The 16131-nt window shown below is 38.3% G+C and overlaps 1 protein-coding gene and 2 pseudogenes across 1 annotated transcript; all 3 read left to right on the forward strand.

Annotated features, from left to right (window-relative positions):
* The first annotated feature begins 6641 nt into the window (after window positions 1-6641).
* Window positions 6642-8216, forward strand: LOC110765020 (berberine bridge enzyme-like 4 pseudogene; annotated as a pseudogene).
* A 3460-nt stretch (window positions 8217-11676) lies between these two features.
* LOC110765021 (berberine bridge enzyme-like 17 pseudogene) lies at window positions 11677-13203 on the forward strand (annotated as a pseudogene).
* Window positions 13204-13624: 421 nt separating this feature from the next.
* Window positions 13625-15486, forward strand: LOC110765015 (berberine bridge enzyme-like 14). Its single transcript, XM_021968070.2, has one exon. The coding sequence runs from the start codon at window positions 13639-13641 to the stop codon at window positions 15232-15234; it is 1596 nt and encodes a 531-aa protein (XP_021823762.2). The 5' UTR covers window positions 13625-13638; the 3' UTR covers window positions 15235-15486.
* Window positions 15487-16131: the final 645 nt, after the last annotated feature.

Raw genomic sequence — 16131 nt, forward strand, 5'->3', positions numbered from 1 at the left:
TCTCTCTCTCTCTTTCTCCACCCCACTACAGAACCCCATCCCCCTTCATTTTTCAGCACAGCCGGCAGCTTCCAAGAGCTGTCGCCGCCGCCACATCACACCACCAACTGTGAGACTGGCCAAGAACGAACCGCCTATCCACCCCCCTCAATTCCCGACCAACCTCAGCCATCACCATCCATGGAACTTGCCGGAAATTGCCAAAAACCACCCGGTTTTCAGTTGAATTTTCAGTCCTTCGATCTCCGTCCTCCGGCCACCGTTTCTGACGAGCAAGGTATGGAAATTCATCTACTCTTCGTGTTCTAGCTGCCTGTTGGGTAGGATCAAGGTCTTAAATATAGATAGTTTTGGAAATATCGGTGGTTCAAAAACACGAAAATATCGATGGAAATATCGGGAAAATATCGATATCGATAAAAAATGAATAAAAACCACGAAAATTATGATAAATACATGGAAATTTTTAATGTAACTTTAGAAGAAGTTTATTTAGTCAATCATCTATTATTTTGACACAAAAAATTGGAAGGAAATGCATTGCATAGTGGGTTTGAGTGATTTAAGTTGATTATATTGCGAGCTGACAAACTCTGTGACTTAGAAAATCTAGAGTAATTAATGAAAGAGAATTAAACACCCCCTAGTAATTTATTTATCATTTTTTAGTACAATATTTTATACTTTATAAATTGCATTGTAAGATACATGAGTAACCTTATTTCACAAACGTCATTGGACATGGTACACGTTCTTATATTTATTATTTATAAAAAAATTGAAAAATAATTAAAGATGTAAACCAACTTGATTCTTCATGAAAATTAGGGACTTTACCATGCTTAAAAAATAATAGTGAAGATTGAAAATTAACTAAGAACATAAATAAATTTATGAAAATGGTACTTAGGTGACGAGGGGTAAATTTAACTAAACAAACAAGACACAAGAACTCAACAATCAAGAGAACACACAGAGTATGCCACAGAGTACCTGCAGTCCTAGAAGATTACTAGTGACAACCTAGGCACTCAGAAGGACCCATCAATCTAGGCATCCCCTGTGCTAGCAACAACTATGGTGAAAGTGTGTGAAGTCATCAATATCAAGTAAACAGCAAACAGCAGATATAGATGACTAGTCAACCACCAAGAACAGAAACCCAGATAAATTTACAGATATGCAAAACAGGTTTTGTTTACCCAGAAACCCACCATTGGGAAAAACTGGGAGTCATCAACCGACTAGGCAATCCACTAAGTAGAAAAAGATTCTTACAAAGGAATACAAGCAAGCTCAAGCAAAATCTAGATCTATTTAGGAAGATGAGCTTTACCTCCTTTGTGCAATCTTCTTCTCCAACTTAGCAAAGCTTCAAGCTCAGTTCTTCATGGCAATGGCAGCTCCTTCTCCAGCTCGTTCATCCCATGGCACTAGCTTGTAAGCTCCAACTCAAATCGAAACCAAACTTTGGATTCAAGGGAGAAAGACCAATTTCTTCAAGAAACCATACTCTTGAAGAAATCAGTCACGAATCCGATCTAGATCTATATGAGAGAATGATTTAAATAGCTAGATGCAGATTCATATTTCAAAAGCAGTTTTTCAAAAAGAAATCAATTAGAAAAACTCATAGATGAAATATATGGTGATGGCTCTTGAGGAAGAAGCAAAAGTTTCCAAAGAAACTTTCCAAAACTTGCCTACAAAAGTGACGGCCACCAAATGAAGAATTGTTTGGCTTTTACACGCAAAAATTCCCTAGGTCAGAATCGACACATGGCAGCAGAGAGATAAAATAGAATAGGACAAAACAGATCGTTAACCAGCTGGAAATCGCACTGAGCAAAGATGACTAGTCATCTTTTATGAAAACAGTTTTAATGCATGATATGCAATGCATGATTTACCTTTGTCAAATTGCTTGAACCTCCATAGGATAGATGAGAGTTAAGAACACTTAGAGATGCTAAACTTAATCTATCCTTGAGCTTGATAAATACATATAAAAATCCTATTACAAAATTGTCAAGGGAAGCCAAAAGAATTAATCAAAATTCATACATTAACAATTTATCCAAGGAAGAATTAAATAGTAAATAAAGAAAATAATTATAGAGATTTAAGTAATTAAGCAACAATTTGAAGGGGAATTTAGTAATGTAAGTACTTATAATGAATAATAAAATAATCAAGAACATTAAATGGATTAAATAGAAAAGAAATAAATTATATTAAGTAATTAAGTAACTGAACAACAAAATAAAACAATAAGTAATTATGTTAATTTCTATTTTGAGAAACAGCTCGCAAGTATTATAAATACATATTCCATAGCTTATTATCACAAAGTGATGACTGGCGCGGTGGTTGAGTGGCTGCAGATCTTCGAATTGGGAAGGGGTTTGAACCCCAGCATGCGTGAAGTAAGTTTTCTTTAATTTTTGAAAGTTCATATTGCGATATTATCGATATTATCGATAATATCGCGATATATTAACCACTTCATATTGAATTTGAACGAAAATATCGGTCCCGATATAATATCAAAATTTAATTCCTTGGGTAGGATTTGGTTGATTTCTAGATTTAGTAACTCGATTTTGAAACCTAAGTTTGGCCGATTTTCAAATTGAAATTCCGGCCACTTCCGTTGACTTTTTAGTGTAGGTCCAAGAACAAAAGTGGCTCCAAATAGTGTCTTTTAGTTAGGGTAGGAAGCTTGCCTTGCGGTTTCAAGTTTTTCTGACCGCCAAAATTTGGTCAAGCCACCCACGCGCCGGCAGCGCGTGAGTAGTATGGTGGGGTCACATTTTATCCTAAAATGACGCTTGTGTTGTCACGGCCGTGTACGCATGCTTGGATCTCAATTCGAATATCGTTTGAGCCCCGAACGGATTTTTCATATTGTGTGATTTCCGGGTTTGATATGTTTGGACCGTTGGATCAAACTCAAATTCACGATGTTGTTCCCTGTATTCCTAGGATCGTGTAGGTTTTCGCGGATCATGAATCGAAGCCCCGGATGTTCCGATTCAAAATTTAAAGTTTATGTTTTACGGTAATCGTCCGATCGTGAGCTATCCAACCGTCCGATCTGGAATAAACTTGCAAGACGTATATCCTAGACCTTGTGGAACTCTTAGGAACTTCCGGATCGTAAAACTGACTTCGTGGGTCCCGTGGGCCAGGTTGACCAATTTGGAAAGTTTGACCGCCCGAATGACTGAGCGTCTTCCGAGACTATTCCAGCACTCGAAACCCTTAGTTGGACCTTAGGAATGTGTCGTTCCTCATGCTTACTTGAAACCTGAGAAATTAGGATTTTTAATTTAAAGTTCTCGTTCGAAGAGTTTGATTTTAATGTCGTGCTTGTATTCTGAAATAGGTAATCCGACTCTGCATACATAGTAGGCGGGACCCTCTCAGGGTCATGTAGCATGGGACTACTTGTGAGTGGACTTTGTTTTCAAATAAAAGCATGATTTCATGATGGAATTTCTATGCTTAAGAATTTAAAGGGTTTATTGAAATTCACCTTATACTTTATACTTGAAACCATTATTTTTGGGTAAAGTATTTGTGATATAATTGGGTTTTGACATATTTAAGTATCTTGAGCATATATAAGTGATATTTGAGAAATGGCTATCTATCTTGTGGTGTATGTGTGGGGAGTACTGGGATATTGTTATGAGATGTGGAAAGTGGTGAGATTTAGAATGTCGGGTTGAAGTGCTATAAGCACTACCCTGTGTATCTCCCTTGGAATGGAACTTGATTATGGAAATGTGAGATACTTGGAAATGTCTGGACCCGGGGCATACCTTAACGGGGTGTCGCTGTAGACCCTTAATTGGGTAGTCTGCGCGCGTAGGGTTGTTTCAGGCGTACAGGTCTTGATTCTTCGTCCGTAAATGCTGGCTGAGAGTTAGTCCCCTAGTTGGACGGCTTGTCCCTAGCCACATGGTCATTTAAGGACGGAGACTTGTGAGCTAGTCAACAATCCCCAGTTGGATTGTTTCCCCGGTACAACTAGGTGTGTCATATACATATATATTATATCTCTTATATTATATACATAGTTACATATCTATACATATATAGCTACTCTTTCGTTTTTGTTTCTCAGTGAGGATACTTCTTCGCTCGTCGTGCCACGGGGCACGCATTTCGAAAGTTTGATTTGAGTTTTATAAGGGAAGGTTTGGATGGGTTGATTTTGTAAGTATCACTATGGATTTCGAATTTAGCTCTGATTTGAGCATACTTCATATAATTATGAATATGATGGTTTTTAATGCATTGGTTTCATGCATGGTTTTCTAAACGGTGGGGTTATATTACTTTGATTTAATTGGAACTAAACTTTGTTTTGTCCACTCACAATTTTCTGTTTTGTGCCCCACAGACAGTAATTGACTGTGCTGAGCAGCTGTCTGCCGCGCAAATCTCACAGCCTGGAGTTCCGGGCTGAGGGGATGTGCGTTAACACGGGGTTTCCTGCTTTTGGGTGCGGTGCGGTTGTGCGCGGGCGTGCCAGCACGGTTTACCGTGCGTTGATGTTTAGGTGAGTGTTGGATGGGTGAATGGTGCGCCTGTTTGATCTGTCTTCCTGGTCAAACGATTGTAGTCGAGAGAGGAACTGGTCTCGGCTGTTAGGTTCACGGCCTGAACTACAAGGCCGTCGAGTGATGGTGTTGGTTGTGGGTTTTGGGCGGTGCTCCGGCGCGCTGCTCAGGGAGCGACGGTCGTGTGATATATGGGGTGAGTGAGCGAACAACAAGGATGGTGCTCCGGCGCCTTGAAAATCAAGGGTCGTATGATATATTGATGAATGGATTCTGCTTACAATCTAACACTACTCCTAGGAAAGCAAGTAAAGATATTGAAAGTGCATTACAGAAGAAAATAAGTTGCTCCGTGGGAGGCTTGTTTTGGTGTTTGAACCCTTTGAATGTAGCTCGAGCCTTGTATTTATAGGAAGAGTCCCTGGATGAGTAATCGAGGCTGAATTTACGCATAGTGGAGTCTGATTAGCGCAAGTGGGTAGTCCAATCGACATTTGGGATCGTGAAGTATGGTGATGAGACCCCAGAAATCCCGGTGAATCTCGGCCGCCGCGCTCAATCGTGGGTTCTGAACCTCTGGCCGTGGAGACGCATTTATGGCCTGGATAGCTGGTGAACCAACATCTCAAGCTGTCAGAATTCTTGTGAGAATGTCCACGTCTAATCACTCTGATCTTCATCACCAAATCCTGACTTCAGTCACTTCCCACCTTCCCTCATGCATTAAATGCTACTTTGTGGCCAATGGGTCTTGCTGCATTAAACATGCACTACTTCATTAAATGAAGCCTGGGACCCTACTGTCACGTGATGATTTGCCTTTAATGTCTTGGCCGCAATTTTGTTCGGCCTCGGCCTCGGCCTATGCTTGAGGCCGAGATGGCCGAGATGATCATGCCTTAGCATTTCTTCTTTTATTCTTCAAGGAAGGCGAATATGCCCTGGCGAAACGCTGCGTTTCAGCCTCTGTGAACAAGTGCCAGGGCCGAAAAAAAGGGCTCCTTCGGCCAGCTCGTGGCCGTGATTTATCAGGCACAAACAGCAGCCGAGCCGAGCCTTGAGTACTGAATCTCGAGCTTCTGTAGGATAAGTTGGTTTCATTTCTGTTAAACTTCGTTTCCGTTGTAAATCTTGAATTCTGTTAGATATGCTCTGTTATTGCCCTGTTAGGGTTTGATTGGTGAGGCTGAAGGCCATGGTTTGTAAACATTATGTTCTGTATAATGCATGCTGGCTGTTGGGTTGTAATTTGTGTTTTTAACAGGTTGAAAATTTGGGATATGTTCATTTTACAAGGGAGACTTTGCCAAAATTTTGGTAGAAGTCTCGGTTTTTAGTAAGTGGGCCCGGCATCGGTAAGGTGCCGGAATCTTAGACGGGATCCATCCTGGTTTCCGAGGAAATCCGGGGCGTGTCCTGTCAGAAATGCCCACCATTTGTCTTCTTCACAATTAGTTTTTGGGTTCAAGGTTTGTAATTGGTACAATTTCTCTCATTTTCTTTGTTTTATGCAATCTAATCTCAAAGGCTAACTTTGTCATTTGGAGAATTTTTTGTATAAAATCATCAGTCTTTGGATTAAAAATCAATGAAATTAAAGGTGTTTTGTGTGAAAACAATTTACAAACTCAAAGGGTGTTCGTGTAATTTCTAAAACCTCAGGGAGTTTTGTGAAAAGGCCAGAAACCTCAGGAGTGTTTGTGTAAATAATTAAGTAATACCTAATTCGAAAAACAGTATACGATCTATTTCAAAGTTACATAAAAATCAGAACGAGAATTCAAGTAATTAACTCTGATATAATTTATTTAGGGGAAAATGTTATGTTCAAGGTACGGCAAGAAATCAAATAGATTCGCTGAAAGAAATAAACAATGATTATACATGTACTCGCCATCCGATTTGGCAAGAAATCCATTCGTTACTTTTCAACTTTATTGTGTTACCCTAATTACTTGGTCAGGGTGGTCTTAATTAGGAAGAACTAACTAGTTGCTAAAAAATATATATTCCGGGGCAATCAGGTCATTGTAAATACGACGAAGAAGTGAAAGAGCCAGGGAAGAAAAAATGAAGGTACGAGTACTTTTCGTTCTCTCAGTCCTTTCGCTTTTAGTGTCATGGACAACTTCAGATCTAGTTCTCACTGGCTTCCTCCAATGCCTTCCCAAACAACCTCTATCTGCCTACCCAATCTTTGAAGCCATTTACACCCATGAAAATACCTCATTTCAATCTGTTTTGTTGGGATACATTAGGAACAGCAGATATTCTACACTTGCAACTCCAAAACCATTGGCTATTGTCACAGCACTGCATGAATCTCATGTCCAAGCAACTGTGATTTGTGCCAAACAACAAGGGTTGCAGATTCGAACCCGAAGTGGTGGCCATGATTATGAAGGCCTATCATACGTATCCGATGTCCCCTTTATCATTCTTGACATGTTTAATCTTCGATCTATTGATATTGATGTCGCGGATGAGAGTGCTTGGGTTCAGGCTGGGGCTACTATCGGTGAACTTTATTATGAAATTGCAAATAAAAGTAAGGTTCATGGGTTTCCAGCGGGAGCTTGTCCAACTGTTGGAATTGGTGGTCATTTTAGTGGTGGCGGGTACGGGCCTATGATGAGAAAATATGGCCTTACAGTGGATAACATAGAAGATGCTAAACTTGTTAATGTGAATGGGACAATTCTTGACAGGAATTCAATGGGAGAGGATCTTTTTTGGGCCATTAGAGGAGGTGGCGGAGCAAGCTTTGGAGTCATTCTTTCATGGAAGATCAGGCTTCTTCCAGTTCCAGCCAATGTGACTGTATTCAACGTTAAAAGAACTTGGGAGCAAGGTGCCCTAAATGTCATTTATAAGTGGCAATACGTAGCACCAAAGCTGCTTGATGAAATCTTCATCAGAGCAATTATGCGACTGAAGAATAGTACTGAGGGCAAGAAGACTGTGGAAGTATCATTCGTTGGTCTCTTTCTGGGACAAAGGGACAAGCTTGTGCCATTGATGAATGAAAGTTTCCCTGAACTGGGTTTGCAACTAAAAGATTGTTTTGAAATGAGTTGGGTAGAATCCACTCTATTCTGGGCAGACCAGCCAATTGGAACTCCCGTAAATTTTCTACTTAATAGGCCACAGGGGCCACCAAATTTCTTCAAAAGTAAGTCTGATTATGTGAAAGAACCAATTCCAAAACAAGGAATTGAATCCATTTGGCAAATGATGCTTAAGATGGACAAAGTGTTGATGCAATGGAATCCTTACGGTGGAAGAATGAGTATGATTCCGGAGTGGGAAACTCCATTTCCTCATAGAGATGGAAACCTATTTTTGATTCAATACGTGACGTATTGGGTGGAAGAAGGGGCTGAAACCCTCAAACAACATCTTGGGTTTGTAAGAAAATTGTATGAAGGAATGACTCTGTATGTTTCCAAGAGCCCCAGAGAGGCCTTCCAAAACTATAGGGATCTCGATATTGGTGCCAATCGGCAGAATCATACAGAATTTGAAACTGCGAAAGTTTATGGAAGCAAGTATTTTAAAGGAAATTTTGATAGACTGGTACGTGTGAAAGTCATGGTTGATCCTTGTAATTTTTTTAACAATGAACAAAGTATCCCACCTCGTTAGGAGACAGAAAAAAAAAAAGGGGGGGAATATGGGTAGCTCATCACAGAGCATAATTTCTTTCTTTCACTATTTTCTTAGAGTGATTGTGTTTCTGCTCAGATTTGAGGAAATTTTAGTCAAACGAAGTAGCTCTTGAAGTTTATGGTACTTCATTGTTAAAAAATAAAAACAAATAAAAATGGGTATAGCCGCGCGGCTAAACTATTTCGTTTAAAAAATTAGAGAACCGTGTATGGCCGCCCGGCTATACTATTTCTTTTCAAAAATAAAGGAAAAACCCAGTATAGCCGAGATACCATTTCATTAAAAAAAAAATTAACCCAGTATCGCCGCGCGGCTATACAATATCGTTTAAAAAATGAGAGAAAACCGAGTATAGCTTCGCGGCGATACTATTTCTTTAAAAAAAAATTAAAAAGCCTTGTATAGCCGATCGGCTATACGATATCTTTTCAAAAAAAATTAGGAAAAAACCCAGTATAGCCGCGCTGCTAGACTATTAAATAAATAAATAAAGGACCCTCCTAGTTGTTGCATTGGTTTGTACTTTATAGATACCAGCCTTTCCACATGCGCTTCCGCGCCTGCGAAATGCTTTTAAAAAAAAATTAAAATTAAAATTTATTTTAGAATTAAAAAAGATAGTGGGTAGTTGTGTTCCATAAAACTATGATACATTGTCTGATTTTTCTTTTAATTTTAATTTTTTTAAATATAAAAAAGTGTGAATTTACCATATTATCCTCATTTAATTAATAATTTCAATTCTTAATGTTTGCATTAAACAAGGGCATTTTTTGGTATTTTGAATATTTCACCATTCTCTACCTTTTGCTTTATATATATAGATTAATTTGGTATAGCCGCACGGCTATATTCGGCAAAATTTTGGAAAATTACAACTTAAAAGTTTGATCTCTATATAATATTTTTATTTAATTTTTAAATTTTTTTTTTTAGAATTATGGGTGTATTATTGAAAATTTGGTAAAAAAAATACGTAAGTACAAGTTCAATATGAGTATTGTATGTTTGATTTTTAAAAAACATGAATTTTACCGAGTCTTTAAGACGTATACAAGACACGAATGTATTATTCAAAAATAGGTACGTAAGTGTATAATATTGTATTAAATGTGAAAGTGCTAAATTCTTTATACGGGTAATAACTTTGGAAAAATGAAAAATAAAAAAGGGACAATAGAGACTCGGCCAATGGCCTAATAGTAATGGATAATGCTCTAAGCTACTCTTATCGATAAACGAAAATCGGTGAAAAAAATATAAAGGAAAAAGAGAATCCCACTATATATATAAAGAGCAAAGCCGTTCGGCTATAGTATTTTTTTAAAAAAAATTGAGTATAGCCGGGTGGCGGTACTATTTCTTTTTAAAAAATTAGGAAAAACCGAGTATAGCCGCTTGGCTGTACTATTTCTTTTTAAAAAAATTAGGAAAAAACCGAGTATAGCCGCCGGGCTATACTATTTATTTTTAAAAAAAATTAAGGAAAGCCAAGTATAGCCGCGTTTTGAAGTGGACTTAAACAATGCGACATATCAAAACGACTACATAGAATATACATGATTTGAAATTAATGTATTCCTTTTCTTTTTCTTCCAATCCTACATTAATGTTAATAATTTATAGTATCTCATCAAGATTGCTGTAAAACCCAAAGAACTAACCGGCCCCATTATGAAGTATCTGTATATATACTAACGAAAATATTTAACATTTTCATGTTATATATTTCTTAATATTTTTTGATGTGAAATATTTTTTATTATATATTTCATTCTCCAAAAGGAGGTATTTATCTCCACTTCTCTACTATTATAAACGAAAGCGAAAAGCAATTGGGATCACATGCTTCACCAAAGCAGTGGCCTTCATATCAGACCCATGTCGAAATGAAACGGTAAATTACAGTTGGTAAGAGATTTTTGAGAAACTTACTCCTTTTGCTGCATGCTCATCCATTTATCAGATTTGTTTTTATTTGCTATATGAATTTTCTCTTTCTATTTATTTGCTCATACATACATATAAATATACTGCTAATTACATGTAATTCTTGGTATAGGCCAAGTCCTGTACATGGACTCCGCCACCGCATTGAAGTAATTGAATTAAGCGAGGTTGCAAATATGTTTTTGTTGGAAGTTTGGTTATTATATTTCATGAGAGAACAATCATTGGATTTCTTGAATTTTTGAAAGTTTTAGATCTGACACTAGCGATACCCATGTCAATAAGAATAAAGCAAAAAGAGTCGTTAATCTCAACCTTGTTTGCTTGGTGGAATCTTCCTGTTCTTGGAATTGAAAAATGAATTCAAACTAATTTGTTTGTGATAATACATCCTAGGGTTTTTCAGAAGGGACCTTTAATGGAGGGACTGTATATTTTTAGGGTTTTACAGAGGTGAAGGGGAGGAAGGAGGGGAATGAGTTTAACGTTGAATCTAAAATTGTTGGGTGTTCTATTTATTTCTTTTCTTAATTTTTTTGTTTTTGCTGGGTGAAATTCTTTTTGTTGAAACAAAAAGATGATGGCAAAAAAAAAAAAAAAAAAAAAAGAATGAGATGGCATATGATTTGGACAGCCATTTCATGTGCTACATGTGCTGGTATCAATAAGTTGGTAAACAAGTTGGTGCCCGTAGCATTATTGGGGTTCAATTCAATAACAAGGAAACAAATAAAGTCATAATTGCACAAGATCTGTACAAAAGAGAAAGAAATAAAATAATAAGAATATGAATTTTTTTTGGTGAAAACCAAGGTATCCCCCGCGCGATTGCGGGGACTAACCCTCGAGGTACTGTCGGGCGCAAAGCGGGGACCTCTCCCAACAAAGTCTCCTAATTAAAGTCAATCTCGCCACAATTTATGTTAACAACTCCTTAAATTCTAAATTAATGTTATTTTTTAAAATTCGTCTATGAAATTTATTCATGTTTGTAACTCATGTCCAATGTGAAAATACAAAGCCCTCTTATATAATTAAGACAATGCTTTAGCCAACTAGCTTTGAATTACAAGGTGAATGGCATTGTACAGCATTACTAAGATCCAACATTTGACCTGTACTAATTTTTGCTCCAATATTTCTCACGATTTGATTTGACCTAACCCCAAAAACACATCCTTGTGCATTTGGAAGCCACTTCAAATTCTAAATTTTGTTCCTTGGAAATTTATAAGCCTTCCAATTCAATGAAACTAATTTCTTCATTTGGCCAGATTTTCTTATTGGTAAGCAGATCTAGCAAGGCGTTCATGGTTTCTCTCTTTTAGCCCATAAAATTCTTTGGTAGCATATCTATCTATGTACATGGTTTTGACCAAAATAAAAAACTGTTCTCAGTGGTTTTGACTTCTCTAGAAATACTGCCAACCAAGTGAAGAAGAGCCATAACCTGCGGTTTAGTTTTCAACGAAAAATAATAATATTTCGACAGATGATGAAGGTGCCAACCTCTAAAGCAATATTATTCTTTGTTCTCTCAGTCCTTCTGTCCTCAGTCTCATTGGCAACTGCCTATGCGGATCTCAATGACTTCCTTCAGTGCCTTCCCAAATTTTCTGAGTCCTCCTACCCAATCATTGAAACCATTTACACACACAAAAATACCTCTTTTCAATATGTTTTGAATGCATACATAAAAAACCGCAGATATTCAACACCTACGATTCCAAAACCAATGGCTATTATTGCAGCCATGCATGAATCTCATGTCCAAGCAACTGTGGTTTGTGCAAAACAACATGCTTTGCATATTAGAATCCGGAGCGGTGGCCTCGATTACGAGGGCCTATCATACGTTTCATCTGTCCCATTTATCATTCTTGACATGTTTAATCTTCGATCAATTGAAATAAATGTCACAGATGAAAGCGCTTGGGTTCAAGCGCTTGGAGTTTGCCCAACTGTTGCGACTGGTGGCCTTATTAGTGGTGGCGGGTATGTTCCTACAATGAGAAGATTTGGGCTTTCAGCGGATAATATTGAAGATGCTAAGCTAGTTAATGTGAATGGCACAATTCTTGATAGAAATTCAATGGGAGAAGATCTTTTTTGGGCCATTAGAGGAGGTGGTGGAGCAAGCTTTGGAGTCATTCTTTCATGGAAGATTAAGTTAGTTCGAGTTCCAGCTAAAGTAACTGTGTTCAATGTTACAAGAAACATTGAACAAGGTGCCCTAGACGTCCTTTACCGATGGCAATACGTTGCTCCTAAGCTGCCTAAAAACACCTACATAAGAGCGACTTCGCAAGTCAGTAATGGAGAGGGGAAGAAAAAGGCCGTGGAAGTCTCATTCGTTGGTCACTTTTTGGGACAAATTGATGAGCTTCTTCGGTTGATAAATGAGAGCTTCCCTAAACTTGGTTTACAGCGCAAAGACTGCTTCGAAATGAGTTGGGTAGAATCCACTGTATTTTGGACTGTCTACCCAATTGGAACTCCCATCAATGTTCTACTTAACAGGACAAATATGCCAACATTCTTCTTCAAAAGTAAGTCCGATTATGTGAAAGAACCAATTCCAAAAGAAGGAATAAAATCCATTTGGCAAATGGTGCATAAGATCGAGAAAGTGTATGTGCAATGGAACCCTTATGGTGGAAGAATGGATGAGATTGCTGCCTCAGCCACTCCATTCCCTCACAGAGCTGGAAACCTATTCAAGATTCAGTATTATATGTCTTGGACAGAGGAAGGAATTGATACTACCAACAAGTACCTCAGCTTCTCGAGAAAATTGATGACTCCATTTGTCTCCAAGAACCCAAGAGAGGCCTTCCTAAACTACAGGGATATTGATATTGGCGCTAATCTTCATAATCAGACAGAGTTTGACATTGCTAGGGTTTATGGCAGCAAGTTTTTTAAAGATAATTTTGATAGATTGGTACGTGTGAAAACCGTGGTTGATCCTCAAAATTTCTTCAGGAATGAACAAAGTATACCACCTCTTTAGACAGACGAAGTGAAGCTTAGCAGCAGAGCACAGTGAAAACACCGTGGTTGATCCTCAAGATTTTATTCCTACAGTTTTCTTTTATTCAGTTCTTTTCTATAATTGAATTGGGGCCTTGTGCAATCACACAGTTGCTTGCTCCCCTTGAGAACCGGCACTCAGTCTACAAAAATTCTATCATTAGGAACCTTTTTTTATCATACAAAAATAAATCCACTGAAAGTCATGAACCTTACAAATTCAACCACAGCTTTTTTTACCATTTTAATTACTTCTAAAAAATCATATGCTAATCCTAAAGAGATGAGCTCCAACAGCCAACCCTAAAACCATGCAAGTTTTCTCATCCTCTTCTCTTCAAAGGCACATTTAGCTTAAAAACCCATCTCCATCCCAACCTTGAGATCATTAGAAACATCAACATTGCCCGGAAAAATGAAGGCTTTAGAATATGCAACACTACTCTCTGCAGTTTTTTCAATCTTTTGTGTGATATCAGTCTCATGTACCAATTCATCGTCAGTTGAATACAATTTTCTCCAATGCCTTTCCAACCATTCTCAGCGATCAAATCCAATCTCTGAAGCAATTTACACCTCCAAAAGTGCCTCCTTTTCCTCTGTTCTGCAGTCATATGTGAGAAACCTCAGATTTATATCCCGGACAACCCCGAAACCACTGCTAATTGTAGCAGCCAAGCATGAATCCCATGTTCCAGCCACTGTCATATGTGCCAAAAGCCTTGGCCTGGAAATCAGGATAAGAAGCGGTGGACATGACTATGAGGGTGTCTCCTATGTGTCCCGAAATACAAAAGATTTCATCGTTCTCGACATGTTTAATCTCCGGTCCATCAATATTGATATGGCGGATGAAAGTGCATGGGTCCAATCTGGGGCAATACTTGGTGAAATTTTCTATGCAATTTCTATGAAAAGCAAGAACCATGCCTTCCCTGCTGGTGTATGTCCTAGTATTGGTGCTGGTGGACATTTCACAGGAGGTGGTTATGGTAACATGATGAGAAAATATGGACTTTCAACTGATAACATTGTGGATGCAAAAATAGTAAATGTAAATGGTGAAATCCTTGATAGAAAGGCCATGGGTGAAGATCTATTTTGGGCCATTAGAGGAGGTGGTGGATCTAGTTTTGGAGTCATTCTTGCCTGGAAAATCAAGTTTGTTAGGGTTCCTGCCAAGGTGACAGTGTTCGATGTAAAAAGGACATTGGCACAAGGTGCAACAGACATTCTTGTGAAATGGCAACAAGTTGCTGATAAGCTAGATCACGATTTGTTCATAAGAGCAATTATTAAGCCAACGAATGGAACGATCGAGGTGTCTTTCACGTCCTTGTTTCTCGGAAACTCTGAAAGACTTCTGAAGCTGATGAGTCAAAGATTTCCTCAATTGGGTTTGCAGAAAACAGATTGCCATGAAATGAGTTGGATTCAATCAGTTTTATATTGGACAAACTACCAGAATGGAACTACTTCCCCTGAGGTTTTGCTCAACAGGGTCCCCAAGGGGCAAGTGTTTCTGAAGCGAAAATCTGATTACGTGAAACAACCAATTTCAAAGACAGATTTGGAGGCCTTATGGAAGGTGATGATTGAGATTGGAGAAGTTATGATGCTGTGGAATCCTTATGGAGGAAAAATGAGTGAGATTCCAGAGACAGCTACTCCATTTCCACATAGAGCAGGCAACTTATTCAAGATTCAGTATTCAGTTAACTGGAAAGAGGAAGGGTTTGAGGCCACCAAAAGGTACTTGAGTTTGATGAAAAAACTTTATGTAGCAATGACTCCTTATGTGTCCAAGAATCCCAGGATGGCTTTCTACAACTATCGTGACCTTGACATTGGTACGAATTCGAAAGGCGGGTACGATGAAGCAAAAGTGTATGGGACTAAGTACTTCAAGGGTAATTTTGAAAGATTAGTACGTATTAAAACAGAGGTGGATCCTGAGAATTTTTTCAGAAATGAACAGAGCATTCCAACTCTTCCGTCTAAACAACTATAAAGGAGGAGCCGAGGGAGCTTTAGGTTTTGGTTTTCTACAGTCATAAATAAGAAAGTGCAGAAGATTTTGTCGGGATTAGATAATTCTCTTGTTTTGCGTTCTTTCTGTTTTTCCAGTTTTTGTTATGTACAGGATGGAGGCTTGGCCCATAGTTGTAGTTATCTAAAGGTTGGACTTAACTGAAGATCACAAAGCATTTTGTTTTCATGTTGCAACATCAAACAGATTTTGCTGAATTTTTAGCCAACATGTCTCATGTACCAAACAAGTGAAGTTTTAAGTTTAAAAACTTCAAAAATTCTTAATAATTTCACATATTTTAAATTAACTTTAAATTTGTATCATAGTTTCCTTCCTGTGAACGCCATAAAGATCGATTTCTTCAACTATATAAAGGATCAACACCAAAACAAGAAATCAAAATACAAAAAGGCCAACCCCAAAGGTTAGCCAGATAGCAAAACATAGGAAATTGCAGAAATCCGAGCTGTTTTTGGACAGATTTTGACAGATTTTTTGGAAGTGCGTTCGGGTGATTCCGGCAACCAAATCTTGCGATCCAGGTATGGATATTGAACCTCTCGAGCTGTTCTTGCTGCTGGTTGTGTTAGTTTTGAGAAATTTCTGCGTTTTGGTAGTTAAATAAGCGATTAAAAATCTGCCAGTTTTCGGCCTCCGATCCGGCCACTTCCGGCCATTTTTTGGGGTAGGCCCAAGAACAAAAGTGATTCCAAATTAGGTGTATTACCTAGGGTAGGAAGCTTGACCGGCAGTTTGGGAATTTTTCCGGCCGCTGGAAATTTATCAAGCCACCCACGCGCTGCCAGCACGTGTAGTGGCACGTGGGCAGTGTGGTGGAACCACCTTCTGGCCTAAAATGATCTCCTAGTTGCCACG

The sequence above is a fragment of the Prunus avium genome, chromosome 4 (assembly GCF_965620075.1).
Source record: "Prunus avium chromosome 4, drPruAviu1.hap1.1, whole genome shotgun sequence".
NCBI lineage: Eukaryota > Viridiplantae > Streptophyta > Magnoliopsida > Rosales > Rosaceae > Prunus > Prunus avium.